This window comes from Aricia agestis, chromosome 22 (genome assembly GCF_905147365.1).
Source record: "Aricia agestis chromosome 22, ilAriAges1.1, whole genome shotgun sequence".
Lineage (NCBI taxonomy): Eukaryota > Metazoa > Arthropoda > Insecta > Lepidoptera > Lycaenidae > Aricia > Aricia agestis.
In genome coordinates, this window is record NC_056427.1 from 2,624,208 (window position 1) to 2,645,395 (window position 21,188).

A 21,188-nucleotide genomic window follows, 5' to 3' on the forward strand; every position below is an offset into this window, starting at 1 on the left:
TTAGGACAAAACCCTGACGCTGTTCAATGGACATATTTCTAAATTGATCGCAATCATAGATACGATGTTGTTTGTCGCAAACAATACAATTTTTGAAAGTGGTATTATTGTTACCTACGCTAGAAATTTGCGCTGTAAATGAACTATTATTGTTTAAAATTGAACCTAATCGCCTTTTATTATGATTGTTAGATATTTTATTAGAACTTGTATTTAACTTATCCTCGATACTTCGGCTGTGATTATAAGTTTCTAGGATATCAGCCCGCTGTTTTAAAAATGAATTAAATTCCTCAAGTGAAGGTGACCCCGAGAGAGTATTTCTATATTCCTCCCACTTCATACTGGTTTTGCTACCTAGTTTTGAGGAAATAATGTGAACTATAATTGAGTCCCAGTATGATGTTTGTTCACCTAAGCTAGATAGGGCGCGAAGATTTTTATTTGTGTTGTCAATAATAGACCTAAGTGTAGATGCGCTTTCGTTAGATTTTACGTCGAAGTTTAGCAGGGCATTTAAATGATTTTTAATTAGTAATCGCTTATTGTCATAGCGCTCGCGTAACAAGTCCCACGCTTTATTATAGTTAGACTCTGTGACCTCTAAATTGCTAATCACACGAGCGGCCTCACCCTCTAAGTATGAATTTAAGTAGCAAAATTTAATCGGAATAGGTATGTGCTTGTTTTCGTGAACGAGGGAACAATATAGGTCGCGAAACTCAAGCCACTTGTAATAGCTACCATCAAACTTACCTATTTGTAGTGTGGGAGGCTTAAAACCTAAATCTGAGCGCTCATGACAGCATGAAGACGTGCTTTGAGCATCACAGAGAGGAGGTGTCTTGCTACCGTTATGCTTATTTTGGTACTGATGGGCTAAAGCAATTAAATGTGCAAATTCCTGCTCGATTACATCGCGCTCCTCTAACTCACTATCTATGTCTGTCGAATTTAATACTTCTATCTGAATTTGCAAATCTTCGAACGCACTAGATAAGCTCTCAATTTTAGGTAATTGAACGTTAAGTTTAGATATTTCGAGCTCATCTAAAACGTCAACTTTCTCGAATGAAGCTAGATAGTTTTTAAATTTAGTTAAACGACCCTTTACTGAGCTACGTTTAGCGTAAAGTTCGTTTAATTTAGCATCTGACATGTTTATGAATCACTAATAATTGTTAATTGAAAAAATTGATAAGAAATTGTGAATGAATATTGTAATCTTACGCCACTCCAAGGTATTGCAACCGGTTTACCACGCTAGCCAGGCCGGCGACGCGCAGATTACCTACGGGCTACGACGTGGTCAGCTGATATCAAGTCCACCGAAGTTCCTGAAATTCGCAGTTACAATAATGTGAATCGTAGGAAATATAAATCGAAAACTGCGATTATTGTAAATAGAAAATTAAGTTAAGGTAATTAGTTAAGTCAGTTAAGTTTTGTAAATAGTTAATTCTTGTAAATATAACTTGTAGTACTTAATATAAATTATTGTTTAATTTTAACCTTAGAATACACAAAACTTAATATAATTTGATTTTGTAAATAGATTAGGGAAAAAATAGCTAGAATAATAGCACCAAATAGCTTCGATAAATTACGTACCGAGTTTGGTGGGTAGGCTAAAGCTAACTATAGCCTAAATTATAGAAATAAACGTTTAGATTTAGCTTGAATCTTATTATTTTGCCTGCAAATAGCTAAAGATTGAGTTGCGTGAATCGATCCCTTGTGAAATGATCTATATTGATCGATAAGATCCACGTTCTTTGCACTACCGCTATCCACACAGGTATGAAACTACTAGAAGAACGGGATTTTAGGAATAAATGAGAAAAGGAATAGGGACACTTAGCTGGTTGGCTGACGCTGCGGCGCGAAGAGCTGACCGGCGTGGTTCCAGAAGCTGTGCCACCTGCCGCTGGGAATAGATGAGTCGTCTGCGATCGCTGCAGACCTCACGACGGCTGATGATGCTGCTGAAGATTCCTCGGGCTGCGCTGCTGCGGCGAAGACCTCTCACCGGCGGCGATGATGTCCCGAGAACAAAGGCAAACCAGTTAAGTGTCCTGTCACGGTCGCCAATTTTTCTTGTTAGAAACAAGAAAAGACTTGGAAATTGCTTATTCAAAACAACTTCGTACAAAATACAATTTATTCTGTACTATTACAAACAGGGATCGATTATAGATTGCAAAGATTTTAGTGGATAACAAATGATACGATATGCGGCTACGGGCGATTGTAGGGCGAATAGAGGACGGGCCTTCTAGACAGGTCGAGCCCCCTCCTCAGTCCTCGATGACGTAGCTGATGACGTGAAGCGGTGGGGCCCGCCAACCATTTAATTGAAGCGCCTTACAGAAGAAAATAGCAATCGCTCGCTGCTAGTTCTCGTGGTTATGTTAATGCCAGGCTTTAACACCTCCCTAATATAATAACATTGAAGAGTATGTTTGCTTGGACGCGTCAATCTCAGGAACTACAGGTCCGATTTAAAAACTTATCTCAGTGTTAGATTGATCATTTATCGAGTAAGACTATAGGCTATATTATATAATATATTATCACGCTAAGACTAATACGACCGAAGAAACTCAGGAAAATGCGGGAAAAACGGGGAAAATATTTTTTATGGGAAAATGTACGGTTTCTGTAAAATTCCTAATTTACGCGGGCGAAGCCGCGCGGGACATCTAGTATTAGTATAGATTATAAAGCGGAAGAGTTTGTTTGTTTGTTTGAACGCGCTAATCTCAGGAACTATTGGTCCGATTTGAAAAATTCTTTCAGTGCTAGATAGCCCATTTATCGAGGAAGGCTATAGGTTATATTTTATCTAACCTAAGACTAATAGGAGCGAGAAATAGAGGAAAGTGAGAAAAAAACATGGGAAATTATTTGGAATTGCTTATTATCTGAAGAACTACTGGAGCAATTTTTATGTTATTTGGCACACATGAAAAATAGACCACGGGCGAAGCCGCGCGGAACATCTAGTTCTTTATAATTTGATCATATTATCTTGCAAGGTACTCAATGACGTCCGATATTCCGTTGCGCTGAGACTCGTTGATAACGCGGGAACCGTACATTTTTTGCAACGAAAATTCTCTAATGTCCTTTCTTGGGACTCAAAGTATCTCCATACTCAGCAAAATCGCTATATCGGTTTGGGCGTAAGGGGGTAACAGACAGACACACTTTCACATTTTAATATTAGTATGGATAGTGGTCGGACGTATATAAAATACTAGTAAAAATTCTAACGCACAACAAAATGTTATTAACATCGTGTAGTTGGTAAAATATGGGTTTTCACATAAACAGGCAATGTTTATGTAAAACACGGCATGGGCATAATTTACCTCACAGGGGGTCCACGGGTTGTGAGAAGTTATTTAAGTTATTTACTCACTTAACGACTTCGAGTTTCACAGAAGCTGTACATTTTGCGTAGCCTGTTATCTGATGGTTATATTGTGATGTATCTGTGCTGAATTTCATTAAAATCGGTCGAGCAACTCAGAGTTTAAAAACGCGAATATTGTGTAGACGTATGTTGTCCACGCGAGCGTGTCTCTCCACTTGGAGGTCGTGGGTTCGATTCCCGCGTTGGAAACATGTTATTTCCAAGTTTGGTTAGGACAATGCGGGCTGATCACCTGATTGTCTGACAAGTAAGATGATCCATGAGTCGGATGGGCATGTAAAAAGTCGGTCCTGCGCCTGATCTCTCGCCAGTCGTGTCGGTCGTCCGTCCCACTGGGTTATGAGAGTGAAGGAATAGAGAGTGCTCTTGTGTACTGCGCACACACTTGAGCACTATAAAATTACTCCTGAGTAGAGAGAAATCGGTGTGGGGAGTATTATTATTATTATGTTGTCCACAGCTTTAGAACCGTACATTTTTTCGACATTAAAACTATCCTAATAATATGTTTTTTATCATTTCCTGGGACTCGAAAATACATAATATTTTGAGCATAATTTAATTAATATCGATTCGATGGCTTAAGCTTCAAGTCTTAGTAAACAGATACATAATAATTATTATTTTCATTTAAAAAATATTATGCAGATCCCTCTTTTTTTAAATCGGTTAAAGCTGTCTAAATACAGTGGCGCTACCAATAACCAATCTACCACAGGTGCCACGCGGTACGGCTGGTACACAAAAAATCGGCCAAGTGCAAGCCAGACTCGCGCACGAAGGGTTCCGTAGTCCGTACCAATATAGAGCAAAATTTGCAAAAAAATGTATTTCTAGTAATTAGGAGCCCCCTTTAAAGTTTTTTTAATCATATTTTTTTGTATATCTTGTTGTTATAGCGGCAACAGAAATACACAATCTGTGAAAATTTCAGAAGTCTAGCTATAGCGGTTTTTGAAATACAGCCTGGAGACAGACAGACAGACAGACAGAGAGAAGACGGACGGACAAACAGCGAAGGCTTATAGGGTTCCTTTTTAACCCTTTGGGTGCGGAACCCTAAATTTGACGCGGTGTCGTGACGTAGCGTCAATTTATCAATAAACAAGTATTGTCGACAAATTATCAGTTTGATTGATGATACCCTCCTTTTTGAGGTCGGTTAATGTTCACAGGTGGTCTATACCATCATGGTAATATCTATGATAGGAATTTAAACATAATTTATCATTAATTTTGTTTATGAAAGTGTGTTAGAGGGTATTGGTTTTTTTAGGGTTCCCGTACCCAAAGGGTAAAAACGGGACCCTATTACTAAGACTTCGTTGTCTGTCCATCTATCCGGCTGTCCGTCTGTCCGTCTGTCTGTCTGTCGCCAGGCTGTAACTCAAGAACCGCTATAGCTAAAGCTCTGAAATTTTCACAGATTGTGTATATGTATATCTGTTGCCGCTACAACAACAAATACTAAAAACAAAATGATTTAATTCAAGTGGGGCTCCCATACAATAAAAGTGATTTTTTTGGCCTTTTTTGCTTCCATCCAAAAAACACAATTTTGGCCTATTTTTCCTCGGTACTCTTAGTATAACGGTACGGAACCCTTCGTGCGCGGGTCCGACTCGCACTTGGCCAATTTTTCGTAGACTACACTTCGAGACGTCATAACAACTTAGTAGAATCCTAATCTATAAGGTAACTCCCGCATCTCCGTTTCGCGCAAATTCGTTTATCGTACTGGAACCGTACATTTTTTCGGGATAAAACGACAGACTGCAGACGGTAGTGAAGTATACTCCGGTTAAACAATCCTCAGTACGGGCTACATGTTATAATGCCGTTATGCTGAAGTCTCTTACAAGACTTCTCAATATGAACACTAAACTAGGCCTTTACATCCGTTGTGGATGATTTATACAGTATTTTTCAGAGCGAAGTAACCACTCCTCAAATACTGTAGTGCCTGGGACAAGATTTAAATGTCCGTATGGTTGCCCAAGCGCATACGGCATTCTCGCATCATAGTCGGCCTAGTCCAGAGGAAAGAACTAGTCAATACGTCTGGGACCAACTATGTGCGGGTTTCCTCACGATGTTTTCCTTCACCGTACGAGCGTCCGTATTATGTACTTGAGATCAGAAAATGTCTCATAGGTACACGCCTCCACCCGGGTTCGAACCTGCACTCTCTAGGAGTGCGAACCGAAGGTCTACCCATTAGGCCACGGACGCTCCATGAACACTAATAAAACAATATTTGCGTGCACTTTTTCCACTATATTAAGAAATTATTAACAAATTACACGACCGGTTTCGAATTTAATCATCTTCAGGTGTACTTAGTGTAGGTAGTTTTAAAAAATTAAATATTATCAAAACAAATATTGGGGATGTCAGCATCATGAAATTTTATACCATTTGGTAGAATTTCTCTACCGAATACGACTATTTTCTACTAATGTTAAAATTAATATTTAGTTGGTTTTAGCTTTTTTATATTGATAAATTAATAACGTTATATTGTCATATAATATACAGATCGTCGCTGCGCGTGCGATACCGCGTATGAGCAGTTGGTAAATACCGCGTAACAGCAAAATGCGCAAAATTGAGATATTGTGCCAGCCGATTCGAAACACATATTGGCTTATATTAGGCTTCACAGAATTTAAATTATTCAATTAGAAACGTACATTTTGTCATCAAAACAATACCGCGGAACAGTAGGCGGCCGGAAGTTAGAAGCAATTCCGCGTATTTACTACAGCGGTAAGAAAAATATATCGAAAATAGTAATGTGCTCCCGAAAATAACTATTTTTCTGAGATAAACTACCACGTAAGTATATTTTAATAATTGTTTAATATTGTTCATATGTATTGTATTCATGCTAGAATGTTTCAATTAATTTACCACCATTTCCATTGCTTTGAAGATCAAGGAAGGTTACATGATGTGATCATTATATCTTCACCTTAAAAATACAGGCGGCAACCAATCGCCACGACTAAATATGATCACCAGGTTGGGGAAGTAGCTCAGTTAAGCTAAAGCACCCCGGGGATATGGGCGACTAGTTCTGCTAACCCTACCCACTAAAACCACCTGCGATTTGCCTTCAGCCGTATACGGAGAGATGTTCTGGATTTGTCAAACACAGGGCTCCCTCCATGACCGGACGGTCTTCTCCAAAAGGGAGCACACTACCATCAAAGTAAGAGAACGCTTCGGTAAATTGTAGAGTTCCCTTCGGCGTCGGGACCAGCTAAGCCGGGTAGGTTCCAGCCTCACCGATTTTCCTTTAGCCATATATGGTGGGATGTTCTGGGTTTGTCAAACACAGGTCTGTCTCCCTTCACGACCGGACGGTCTTCTCCAAAAGGGAGCAGACTACCACCAAAGTAAGGAAACGCTTCTTTAAATTGTAGAGTTCCCTTCGGCGTCGGGACCAGCTAAGCCGGGTAGGTTTCCAGCCTCACCCGGAGCCCCAATTTCATGTAATTTGGAGATTCGCATAATGATGCCTCCCCAGTCCCGATGCGGAACAGAGAATAGCTCATTATCTTTGTTACTCTATGGCGCAACGATCGTATGCCTCGTGGCTGCTTTCCTTGCCTTTAAATCCTCCGGAACTCCCACTGCAGGCCGTGACGTCCTCTCTGGAACGAGGATGAGCAACTTGGCGAAGACCTTCGTAACCAGCTGTCACGATGGATCTCCCGCTAGGGCAGTAGCTGCCGCCTAGGAGACCATACGGCACCTCCTGGTAACCCTCACCGCTACATTGCGAAGAGTAGCTGCCGCCCGGCTAATGCCCGTCTTATTACTACGAAATTAGTAACGGAATCTGCCTATATTGAACCACCGTACAGAGCTAAGCTCCGACAGACTGGATTCTGGCGGCTATACTCTGGAGAGTATAGCTGCTCTGGTCCCTACATTTAAGCGTCGGAATAATTTTGACCTTCGACCCTCTGATAACAAGTGCTCCGCTCTTTCAGCGCTGCTACTTTCACAGTGAACTCTATACAAGGAACATGTACACTTAATATATATATATAATAAATTCTTCATTTATCTTAATATGTAAGTATAAAAATCTGTACGCGTTTTTGTAATTGAACTCTTCCTAAACGGCTAGGCCGATTCAGATGATTTTTTTTGTGTTTTATTTAACCCATCGATTGTGCAATAACGAGACACAATAGCTTATCTATTGTTATCGCGGCCGGATGCGGCCGCTTAGGCCTTCATGAATTAATAGGTTTGGGAATGTTTTAGATTCATAATGCGGTTTAAAAAAACCGTGGATAATTAGGAAAATTAAGAATTCCTTACCACCGTATAGAATTATCGGTCATTACGCTATTGACAATTCAAACGATATCTATGAAAGATACGAGTTATGACGGGACGTCGTCCGTCGGGCCCGCTAGTATAGTATATTTATATTTTATATAGGATCCGAAACATCCGCATCCGCATCCGCGGATGTGAGCCCCTTGAAATCCGCATCCGCATTCACATCCGCGGATGTGAAAAAATCGGCATCCGCAACATCCCTGGTATGTACGCACTCATCCTCTCAGCACCATGTCACCCGCGTCACTACATGAAGGTACTGAGACGTGGGGGAAACTCGCTGCTAAGACTTTTGAATTAAGGCCGTTTCACTCAGGAAGTGAATTAAGGGTTAATGAAATTTTGTATGTACATTCGTTAGGCCTGAGAATAGGTATTTATGATCTACTTATATTCATACTAGAAATAATTTATATGGCAAAATAACAGCCGGGTCAGCTAGTTAAAATACTAAACACATAATAATAATAATATCTATGGACGCTTCACACCACGTCAGTCTAGCCCCGTGCTAAGTACCTAAAGGACTTGTGTTATGTTCGGGCCACACTAACGAGAAACGCCGTTAATTATCGCGTTTATTCTAAAACATGTTATAGCATTATCGTATTTAATTAGTGGCATGTAAAGGCGATAATGCTATAACATGTTTTAGAATTAACGCGATAATTAACGGCGTTTCTCGTTAGTGTGGCCCGAACATTACAGGTACCAGACAACGGAAATATTATATAAATTAATACTTTTATACTATACTACATAATACATTTATTTAAGATTTTTATTATATCATACACATATTTAATACACATCCCGACCCGGGAACTTTGAAAACTTTTTGTTCCGTTGGCGGGATTCGAACCCGCGACCCCCGGCTTGAGCTACCAACGCGCTCACCACTGAGCCACAGAGGTCGTCATATACATAATCTATGTACATTACTACATAATAGTATATAAAAAACGCGAGTACGTGTTTGCGCACGATTTAAGAGGATACACCAGGGGCCAGAGAAATTGAAAATAGGTATTTGAAAATGTATTGCTGTCTCACCAATCTCAAGTCTCCCACCGCAGAGCGCGATAGAGACACCACGACAAAAGTTCTAATAAAAGAACAGAAAATCTTCGATTCGTTGTCCGCTGATTCCTTCTCCAAAACTTAACCGATTTAAGTACTTTTTTATTATTAAAAATTAAAACAAGGCTTGAGCTGTGTTCCTATGTTTAATTTTTTTTGTACATTTTGGCCAGTTTTGTTTTCTGGGTGTTTGAACACAGAGGAAAATCTGCCTTTTTTTTGGGTTTTTGGACGTTCTTATCTTTTTTAATTATAAAATTATGAAAAAAAAAGAAAACATAGGGACATGCTAATAGTGGCCATAGATATTCAGGAAAAAATCATAACTCTACCGGCATTATCCAGGGAGGAAACAGGGGACAACGTTTGTATGGAAAAACGGCGGTGTGGACTCCTCTTAACGGCGAAGCGAAGCGATTTAAATTGCGTACCGGTAAATTAGTCGATAGTACCTAGCTTTTATCGATCACATTTTGCCACTATAATCAACTAATTAGTAGCTTTTGCCAAACCACACACCACAACTAAAATTAGCCCTATTCAATTTATAATAGGTGGTAATTCATTATTATTGACGAACTGGGCTTTTGTGAACAGGGTAGGTATTTGAAACTTGACGGAGAGAAATCGTTGTCTGTATGTCTGTTAACCCTTCACTCTTAATACTTCGATCGTGGGAATTGCAGACACAATAGATTTTCAATTGTTATGCGGCAGCAGTGTTCGGCTTGAGGGTTGATGGGTTAAGGTGACGCCGATGGAACAGCAAAAAATGGACAAAATGGTTTTTGTCGCGTAATTTAAAAACCATAAATACATTACATAATAATATAAGCTATGGGCAAATTAAAGTGTATGCTTGAACCAATTTATGTACAAATTTTGGATGCTTAAATCACTCTCCTCTTTTGGCAAAATAGGAATCCCTTTTTTTACAGAGGTCTTTTTGATTCATTATTCTGTGTTATACAAGTTGACCAATCGTGTTATGCTATGGGTAATTCAAAGATAAAGACATGATGAATACTGACAATGAACTTTAATTTCTTAGCTTTAGTCATTGCTGAGAAAAATCGATATCGCTACAGCCAAATTAGCGAGGCGTCGTCGCCTTAAAGCGCTGAATCGATTTTTCTGAAATTTGGTATCGAAATACTTCGAGTCCTTGCAAAGGGCGACAGTTATTGTCCCAAAAAATGTACGGTTCTTTTTGGACGGAGTTATCTTATTAAGATAGAAATGCTTAAGTTTAGGAGCTATAATTTCATACGAAAATATTTTAAAAACAATATTTTTAGAAAAAAAGTTTAAAAAAATATATCATTATACAAAAGAACGTAAAATCTTTTTCTCGAGAAAATATTTCCAAGTCATTAAAAAATTTAAGCGTGAAAAACATTTTATTTTAATTTCCCATAAAATAAACTAAGTAGGTCAAAATAAAGGTAAAAAACTCCTTTAACCGTCGCGTTTTTAATTAATTTTGAATGTCAAGCACTTACAAACAGGTAAAACAAGATTCAAGTTTCAACGGTGTAAATAGAACCATTTTAATAATTTAACAATCAATTAATTTAATCAAAATTGGGTTTGTTGATCATAAATTCTTAAATTAATTATTTACAAAGGTTATTATTTTAATTGGTTATACAATTTGTATTGCTGTTTTGGCTGAATGAAGATGGAGTTACTTTGTTATTTGACGTAAAACACGTATTTTTAACACTCTTAAATAAGCTTGGGTTGCACGATTTTTACATACTTATCGAAAAAAGACATGATTTTTAGATTCTTAAAACTACTATTATTATTTACATTATGCTTGCAAAATGTAATGTATCATACATCATTCTTATTTATTATAAAACATTAAGAGCTCACCTGACTCTAAAAATCAAACATCGTCCTTCTCTCTTCACACTCACGCCCGTCTTTCATATGCCAGGTGGAAAAGCACGGCGCGGAATCATCGCCGAGTTAGTTTTACTTGAATAAAAGACGAACTATAATGATTATGAAAAAAGTATTTTGAGTAAATTTAGGTTTTATCAATACCTTTTTAGATATTAAAAAATATTAAAGAAAAGACAGCAGAAAACTTCGAAGATCCAAGCAAAAATGTGTCTAAAACAAGGTTTTTTGTAAAAAAGAAACTATCGAGCATTTTTTGAGTAATCGTGTTTTCGTCTTGAGCATTTAATCTTTATGAACTGAAGTTACTTGTGTCAAAAAATCAGTTTTCTAGACCTTACAGATTTTGAGATCTAGGTTAAAGTATGTAGTCAAGTTAGGGTCATATGGGCTCTTAAACGTTTGAAGTGAGCAAAATGCTCGCGCGCGACCATCCGTGCTACATTGGCGAGCCTCTTATGCTCACAGGTTAATAAGATGTCAATATACTCGAATATACCTACTTACACTACTTATGTACTTGTAAATAGTATTATATTAGAAATAGGTACGAAAATGTGTCTGTCTGTCTTGCATAAAAGTCTGTGAAACCACTGAACCAACTTGAGTCCCCGGAAAGGACATAGGGACAGTTATACATATTTATAATTATGAGCAAAAAAAACTAAGCGGCTGCTGTCGTAACAATACCAGGGGACTCAAAAGTGCGTTTCGTAAGTTAAACTCCAATTGTTCGTAATAAATATTTACTGCCACAATAAAGTCATCGAGTTTACAGTTGACGCTAAAGTTTCATCATAAAAGTTACAGCCGCGTTTAAAATCGCCATAAAACATCTCCGGCGATAAATTTTGAAGAATTAGGCTCTTTTATGACTAACGAGCTGGATCGCCTGATGCGACGAATTTTCTTTGCTCGAATATCGCAGTTGGCGTCGGTTTTCTGTACGCCTGTGCCGTGCCGTAAATAGTTAAATATTTTGAGTGGGTATGTTTCGTTTATTGACTGAAAAACTACTGAACGGATTTCATAACTAGCCCTAAATCGGTCCACCCGTTTGTAAACGATGCCACGGGGAGGCACGCACTCAGATAGACATACGAGAGTTACAACTAAAACATTAGAGGTGTTATAAGTTTCACGTCTCTGTCTTTCCCTCCCTCCCTGTCTCCTCTCTCTCTCTTTCTCTGTGTGTGTGTGTTTACGTCGCAGGTTAAAAATAGTAGAGTAAATCAGAGTAAACCAGCCGCAATGTGTTAACACCCCATCAGTCACGCTTGTGGCAAATTACACGCTGTGTTTATCACAGAGTGGGTCCCGAGTCCCGACGGTCGACCGCACGATATCGGTGCGACTAATAGAAAACAAGAAATGGAACAGCAAGAAATATAAAGGGCGTAAGCGACAAAATGGTTTTTGTCGCGTAATCTAAAAACCATAAATATATCTCATATAAGCTATGGGCAAATTATAGTGTATGCTTGAACTAATCTATGTACAAATTTTGGAAGCTTAAATCTCTCCTCTGTTGGCAAAATTAGCATCGCCGTTTTTATAGAGGTCTTTTTGATTGATTATTCTGTGTTATAAAAGTTGACCAATCGTGTTATGTTATGGGTAATTCAAAGACAAAGACATGATGAATACTGACAATGAACTTTAATTTCTTAGCTTCAGTCATTGTTGAGAAAAATCGATATCGCTACAGCCAAATTATCAAGGCGTCACCAATATTACAGTGATAGTTGTTACAATTGTGCTGAAATATTAATAATTTTAGACCTAGAACTCCGTTGCACCCAAATTCGTTTTACGCTCTGGAACCGTACATTTTCCGGGATAAAAAGTATCATATACTTACGTAATTTTTCGGGACCGAGAGTACCAAATATCAACAGAATCGATTCAACGGTTTGGGCGTGATGAGGTTACAGACAGACACACTTTTTTCATTAAATAAGGGGGCAAACGAGCAAACGGATCATCTGATGGAAAGCAACTTCCGTCGCCCATGGACACTCTCATCTCAGCGTCAGAAGAGCTGCAGGTGCGTTGCCGGCCTTTTAAGCGGGAATAAGGTAATAGGGGAGGATTGGGATGGGAAGGAAAGGGAGGGAGGGTAGAGAAGGGGATAGGGTAGGGGATTGGGCCTCCGATAAACTCACTCACTCGGCGAAACACAGCGCATGCGCTATTTCACGCCGGTTTTCTGTTAGAGCGTGGTATTTCTCCGGTCGATCCGGCCCATTCGTGCCGAAGCATGGCTCTCCCACGTCTAAAACATTTTCACATATTTTAGAATATTAGTAAAGACTAAAGAGTATAGGATAAGTTACAGTCAGCCGACAGCTGATAACGATTTTAGTGGCCCCTAGACGATCAATTTTATTGCGCAATATCACATATTGTGCATTATTATTGACCGGGTGGTCAGTATTTAACGCGCCCGCACATCAATCTTATTGTCAAATAAGCTGCTCAATGAAATTGAAGCGAGATATCTCTAATAATATATAAAAATAAGGTTTTCCTTCCTGACGCTGTAACTACAGAACGCACGAACCGATTTCCATTCGTTGCAAAGGTCTCGGGCTCCGTGAGGTTTATAGAAAAAAAATTATTAGAAAAAACTTCAAGAGAAAAGTAGGAAAACTGGGAAAACAGGCAAAACAACGTTGCCGGGACAGCTAGTTGCACAATAAAATTGATCGTCTATGGTCCCGCTAATATTGACTTGACGACCTGTAGCTCTACCACGAGTTTAAAGCTATAATATTTATCGATACTCGATACCCACTACGTAAATATTTAGTATGGCGATTTTAGTTCCGCAAGTAACCGCTAGAGGCGCTGTAAAATTTGCCATACTAAAATTTACGTAGTCGGTATCGAGTATCGACAAATACTATAGCTTTAAGCTCATGGTAGAGCTACATACGTGTTGTGACGGTAACTGACCCGCTAGTGAGCACGTCACATGCTATAGTTGTTACCTAGGTCTAGGTGTGTGTGGCCTAGGATAACCGCAGATGTAGGAAATAGTTAATTGATTTGACGTGGAAATAGATCGGAGTCAATATTCTTCGGTCTGGTGAAGAAAGTGATTAAGGGGCTACCTGGCAATTTCATCTAAGTTCAACCTCTGTAAAGTCTGGTGCAACAAGCACAATACCGAAAAAAAAAATGTTGTATACTGGTCTTTAATCTTCAATTGCTCGAACAAACGTATTTTTTTTCCTTTTTTGCTCTATATCAATAACGGCAGCTGGTAGGCACTTGATATTTTTACAAAGATCTTCTACTTTAATACTTAATAATAATAATAAAATAAAAATTTAAAAGGGGCTCCCATACAAATAACACAATTTTTGGCCTATTTTCGGAACCCTTCGTGCGCGAGTCCGACTGGCACTTGCCTTTTTTAAATTTCCACTGACTCTTTGCTTCTATTAGTCTCAGCGTGATGATAAACATAAAATAGCCTTAAACCTTCCTTGATAAATGGACTAAGAAACACATTTTTTTTTATTTCGAACAAGTAATGCTTGTGATTAGGGCATTCAAACAAACAAACTTTTCAGTTTGATAATATATATATATTTTTTTTTATTTATTTATTTATTTAAATGCACAAAACACATTACAATCCCAACTAAACAAATTTAATATACATTTAAATGTAAGATCTAGATCGCAACGTAACAAATATGTGCACACATTAAAATATTAACATAAAACTAGCACAAATTTTGGTTTTTAACTTAATATATGTAATTGATTGTACCGTTGGTTCTTGGTGGAAATGCATGTTGAACACTAATAAAACAATATTTGCGTGCACTTTCAATATAAAAGAGCTAAAACCAACTAAATATTAATTTTAACATTAGTAGAAAAAAGTCGTATTCGGTAGAGAAATTCTACCAAATGGTATAAAATTTCATGATGCTGACATCCCCAATATTTGTTTTGATTATATTTAATTTTGTAAAACTACCTACACTAAGTACACCTGAAGATGATTAATTTCGAAACCGGTCGTGTAATTTGTTAATAATTTCTTAATATAGTGGAAAAAGTGCACGCAAATATTGTTTTATTAGTGTTTTTAACTTAACGCAGTACATTTGGACGTAACTTATTTCACTCATAAGTTGCAGAGGTAAATATGCTATGGAGGATGTCTTTGACGATTTTAATATATTTATTACGGTTGTGTTCAAAAATGTCCAATTTTAAGCTGTCTTTAGCTAATTCATTATATTTTCTAGCCATGCGTGTTAAAGGGTTAAAGTAGGAAATATTATTCTTGTAGACCTGTAAAGCAAATAAATTTGTACGATGTGCTCTACGTGCACTAAACTATATATATACTAACTAAATATTACTATAGCCATCATTAAAACCATAAGTTATTATTATGTAGCCTAAATTAATCTTAAAGACATAATATAATCTTTAAGTAGGATAGTCCCCAATTCTAATCACTAACAGATGTGGGAGACAATATACAATTTACGATGATTCGAATGAAGCCGTCAAATACAATTTATAGTCGACATTTCCAGATCTGTGATAAAAGTCCGAGTAAGACATAAAATATGAGTGCAGGGAATAAGCTAAACTTAAGGGGGCGACTAAACCCTAAAGTGTCATTTTATAATTCATTTTTACACTTGAAAATAAGCCCCGAATTGTTTCATTTTCTAAAATTAGATACTTACAACATTATATTTCCGAGAATTCGATCTGAGCAAAACACGATATCTTAAAAATTTTCTTGATAGAATAAAAATCACAAAGATACATCTAAATATAATATAATATATCTATGGACGCTTCACACCACGTATATATTTTTCACAAATTTTTCATTTACTGCCATAACCGTGCATTGAACTAAGTTAATATTTTAACACATTGTATAAAATTCTATCATTGAGAGATCGACCTAGCGGATTTTTAAAATTTTGTATATTTATTGAGTTATTGAGAAAAAACTAATTTGGCCATGAATCCGCGCTCTCCTTTTTCACCTGGCATATGAAAGATGGGCGTGAGTGTGAAGAGAGAAGGACGATGTTTGATTTTTGGGTTAGTCGCCCTCTTAAGCCTATTCCCTGCACCTTTATCGTATATCGCGCGGGAACCATACATTTTTTGGGATGAAAAGTATCCCATGTCCTTTATCGGGATTCAAAGTCTCCATACCTAGAAAAATCGGTTCAGCGGTTTGGGCGTGAAGAGGTAACAGATAGACATATACTTTTGCATAATATTAGTATAGATGAGTGCACGGAATTCTACCTGGTATTTTTGACTTTGAGGTGTTCTGGTAGAGGCACAGTAGAGGCACGAACAAGTGTCAAAAATGACAGGAGACGAGATTCCTAGAGTTATTCCAATAAAAGAAAATTATAATAATAATAGCTCCCACACCGGTTTCGGTGACGGTGACCGGTTTCATTGAAACCAAGCCAGCTACGCAGGAGTCATTTTATAGTGCCCAAGTGTGTGCGCAGTACACAAGATTACTCTCTATTCCTTTACTCTCATAACCCAGTGGGACGGAAGACCGATACGACCGGCGAGAGATTTTTTACATGCCCATCCGACGCATGGATTATCTCACTTGTCGGACAATCAGGTGATCAGCTTGCATTGTCCTAATAAAACTTGGAAATAACATATTTCCAACGCGGGAATCGAACCCACGATCTCCGAGTCAAGAGCCGCGCTCTATACCACTCATACTTAGATATTAGAAACAAACGGATACCACTAGACAACTGAGGCGAAAGAAAATAAGATAAAACATTGAGCTTTATACTGTACCGAAGTTTAGGTAGACCTTCAGAACTAGAACTCCTAAAGTAACCGCGACCAAAACTTCATAGTTGCTATTCGTTCCTGCCTCTATAATAGGGGTCATATTATAATATTATATAGAAAAAATTTCAGGTTTTATAAAATGGTTAATAGAATCAGGCGTTACTTTGCGCAAATCCATAGCTTAAAATTTAGTATGTTATTATTTTTAGCAATATTCCGCGAAATAAACTTCCACCTTTAAGTAAATGAGTGAGTGTACGCATAGGCATGCGTACAGCACCTCCCTCCTCTCCCTCACTGCCTATCACTCGCATGCAAGAACCTGCAAACACCACCACCACACAAGCAATAATGTTGGCAAATCCGCGGGGCTAAAATTGTCACATTTAGCAAATCCTCTCAATCAATTCAGCAAATGAATTTTCAATACTGTCAAACTGACAAATGACAAATCAGTACAAAAATACAGGAATAAATTGCAAGCTGAGTTGCACTTTGCGATTTTATAAAAATGAATCATATTATGATTCATATCATGATTCTTCAAAGCGACCATTTTAGCCCCGCTGTGCAAGGCCCCTAACTCATTCACTCACTAATTTACTTTAAGGTTGAGGTTTATTTCGCGGAATATTGCTAAAAATAATAACATTGAACTATTTTTTTTTCTAAAATGACAAAAGTCTGGCTATCGCTGGCTCTTCGTCTATAAAGCCGTCAAACACAATTTATCGTCGACATTTCTGGATCTGTGATAAAAGTCCGAGTAAGACATAAATAAGAGTAGAATAGGCTAAAGCATTTGACACTAATTTACTTTGAAATGTCTTTGTTTCTCATCTATTTCTGTTATAATATCAGATAATAACTTGAAATGCAGCATTTATTCAGGCTTCAATATGATGTTTCTGTGCCTGGGACCAAAGAGACAAACTAGATATCATTTATGTACTTTTTAATTGACGGATTAAGTCATTAGTTAAACTAAGACCTAAGACTATTTCCAATCTTGACAAGGTGAATGAGATTAGAGTAAGGATACTACTGGTTGCAATTAAAACTATAATTAACTGTCCATCTTTTTTTATGAAATAAGGGGGCAAACGAGCAAACGGGTCATCTGATGGAAAGCAACTTCCGTCGCCGATGGACACTCGCAGCATCAGAAGAGCTGCAGGTGCGTTGCCGGCCTTTTAAGAGGGAATAGGGTAATAGGGGAGGGTAGGGAAGGGAAGGGACCTGTAGGCTACGGGAGGAGGAATTCAGAATAAAATTCTAGATGCACGAGTTAGTCATCAAGTATATTAACGGAAGAACACAAATACAGAAAAAACTAAGAAAGACTAAAAATATCCGCCGACAATTCTCTTTTATATACAATGAAAAAAACAAGAGATTAGGGTAGGGGATTGTAAACTCACTCACTCGGCGAAACACAGCGCAAGCGCTGTTTCACGTCGGTTTTCTGCGAGAACGTAGTATTTCTCCGTTCGAGCCGGCCCATTCGTGCCGAAGCATGGCTCTCCCACGTGTAAAATATATTACACGTGGATATTCTTAACCATTAGTACATTATGTTGTTAATGCAGTATTCTAACGCGCTAATATTATTGATATTAATTACTGCTGCTGATTTGGATACCGGAAAGTGAAACCCGTACTTAGAACATAATATCTATTAGCAGAATTATACGAGGCATCATTAATGCAAATTATTAATAGTAATGGATCTACCATGGCGCCTTGAGGTATACTTAACAATCTTCTGTGTACTTAAAAATAAAGACGGGTTTCCATGCTAGAGAATACACACTTTTCTACTTTTTTTACGAATTTTTAGATCGGGTCACGTGTCCTGACGCGAGTTTAATATTATAACCATCCTTAAAAAGTGCACAACGCCTCTAAAGAATTTTACAATTATAAATTACTGAAAATCAGATTTTGAAAATCTGAAATTTTCCAGCGGTGACCGGCTGATGATAAAAGCTCTCTCGCAATCATGTCAGCTTTCAAACAGTAAAACTACATCAAAATCGGTCCACTCGTTTGGATGCTATGCTGCCTCATGCCACAGACAGACAGACTGATAGACACGTCAAACTTATAACTCCCTTCTCTTTGTCGGGGATAAAAATACATCTTATTCTTATCGTATCTCAATTTAAGACTTTTGCATTTTTTTTGTTACAGCCAACATAGAGTCACTGCACGCGCCGCGAGGCGGGTCGGTGGAGCTGCCGTGTGACGTCACGCCGTCCCTGTCCGGGGACAGCATGGCGCTCGTCATCTGGTACAAGCAGGGACACGACGCACCCATATACTCGTGAGTACACAAATTCTTACACAATTTGATGTTGCAAGTGTCCATGGGCAAAATTATTTGCGGTGGAAGGCACCAACAGTACCGATGTTCAGAAAACATAATATTAGAAAAAAAAAAATATTCTGAATAAAAATTTTTGAGTTTGAGTTTGAGTTTTTCGTCAGGTGACCTATTGCGTTAGTTCGTTTACTCTGTAATAAAAAAAAGTTCTAATTTGGGGATGGCACTACACGTCCTCAATCAAGGACACCTAGAAAATATAACATCGTTACATCACATCATCCATCTTTGAGGACAGAACGGCTCGTCCTCAAATAAGGACACGTAGAAAATAAAACCTGAGCAAGCTCAGTAAAAGATGTTATACCACTTTATTGCCCAATAAAACGTAAGCGATGCAGTAAGTAAACTATTAGTAATATTGGATACGGAAACTCTTATAAAACTTGTATGCCACTCTGAAACTAATATCGTTGCGAGGAAGGCTTAATGTTTATTAACTACTTAGTAAAGACATATTAATAGCTTTGCTATACGAATACTCTTTATGTAATAGATTTAGATATTTGTAACTTCTTTATCGATTAAAATTATCCATTTATTGCACGTGAATTCTCCCTATTATCTATTGCAAAAAAGTAACTGTTTCCTGACTTAAATCGATACTAAATATGTACTAATTTAGTCTAGATAATCTATATATATATATATATATATATATATATATATATATATATATATATATATATATATATATATATATAAATGGATATATGGATATATATATAAATGGATCAAATGTGTTAGTCGCGCTAAAACTCGAAAACGGCTGAACGGATTGGGCTAATTTTTGTCTTCAAATATTTGTAGAAGTCCATGGAAGGTTTTAAAGTGACACGAAGTTCACCGGGACAGCTATTAATATTATAAATGCGAAAGTATGTCTACCTGTCTGTCCGTCTGTCTGTTACTTCTCCACGCCCAAACCGCGGAACCGATTTTTCTGGAGGTTCTTTGAGTGTTAGGAAAGGACATAGGATGCTTTGTAGTGTGTATCTCGCCTGATTGGTATGGAAACCCTTTGAGTCTTAAGAAAGGACGTAGGATGCTTTGTAGTGTGTACATCTCGAAAAAATGTACGGTTCCCATGCGATAAACGAATTTTGCTGCAATGGGGTTGCGTTCGTCAAAATTACTAATTATGAAAGCGCTAAGCTAATGTTTCTCAGTCTATAATAATAATATAAATACTTAAGAAGAGTCCACACCGCCCTTTTTTCCATACAAACGTTGTCCCCTGTTTCCTCCCTGGATAATGCTAGTAGAGTTATAATTTTTTTCCTGAATATCTACGACCACTAATACGATGTCCCTATGTTTTCTTTTTTTTCATAATTTAATTATTAAATAAGATATGAACGTTCAAAAACCCAAAAAAATAGCCAGATTTTCCGCTGTGTTCAAACGTCCAGAAAACAGATTTGGCTAGATTATACAAAAAAAGCAAAACATAGGAACACAGCTCAAGCCTTTTTTTAATCTTTAATGAAAAAAGTACTTAAATCGGTTAAGTTTTGGAGAAGGAATCAGGGGACAACGAATCGTTGATTTTCTGGATTTTCTGCAGTTGTCTCTATCGCGTTCTGCGGTATAGGCTTGAGGTAAGGGAGACAGCTATAGATATTACACGTGCTTTTTTTTCATTTCTCTAGCCCCTGGTGTATCCTCTTAATAATATAATAATATCTATGGACGCTTCACACCATGTCAGTCTGGCCCCGTGCTAAGTACCTGATGGACTTATACGGGTACCAGACAACGCTAATATTATATTTAATGCTTTTATACTATACAATATACATTATATATTTAAGATTTTTATTATATGATACACATATTTTATACACATGCATGACCCAGGAACTTTGAAAACTTTTTGTTCCGTCGGCGGGATTCGAACCCGCGACACCCGGCTTGAGCTACCGACAGCCCACCAACTGAGGTCGTCTATGTATTGTGTTAGTTTCTCACACAAAAAAACGCCTAAATCGCTGATTTTCATATGCTGTTTAAGTATTTTTCATTCAATTAACAAAAAAAAAAAACATCAATCGACGGTAGTTTTAATAATGAAATGTTTTATTCGAGGATAGTTTAATAAATAATTTCGGTAACGAACGTTCGAGTTAGTGTTGATGGAATCATCAAAATTGAATCAATATTGATTTGCATCAGTGA

The 21,188-nt window shown here is 37.6% G+C and overlaps 1 protein-coding gene across 1 annotated transcript in view; it reads left to right on the plus strand.

Annotated features, from left to right (window-relative positions):
• LOC121737987 (hemicentin-2-like) overlaps window positions 1-21,188 on the plus strand; it is a 94,756-nt gene that overhangs the window by 34,576 nt on the left and 38,992 nt on the right. The window contains exon 3 of the mRNA XM_042129744.1: window positions 18,818-18,950. Coding sequence (XP_041985678.1) covers window positions 18,818-18,950 — 133 coding nt within the window. The remainder of the gene's footprint in view (window positions 1-18,817; window positions 18,951-21,188) is intronic.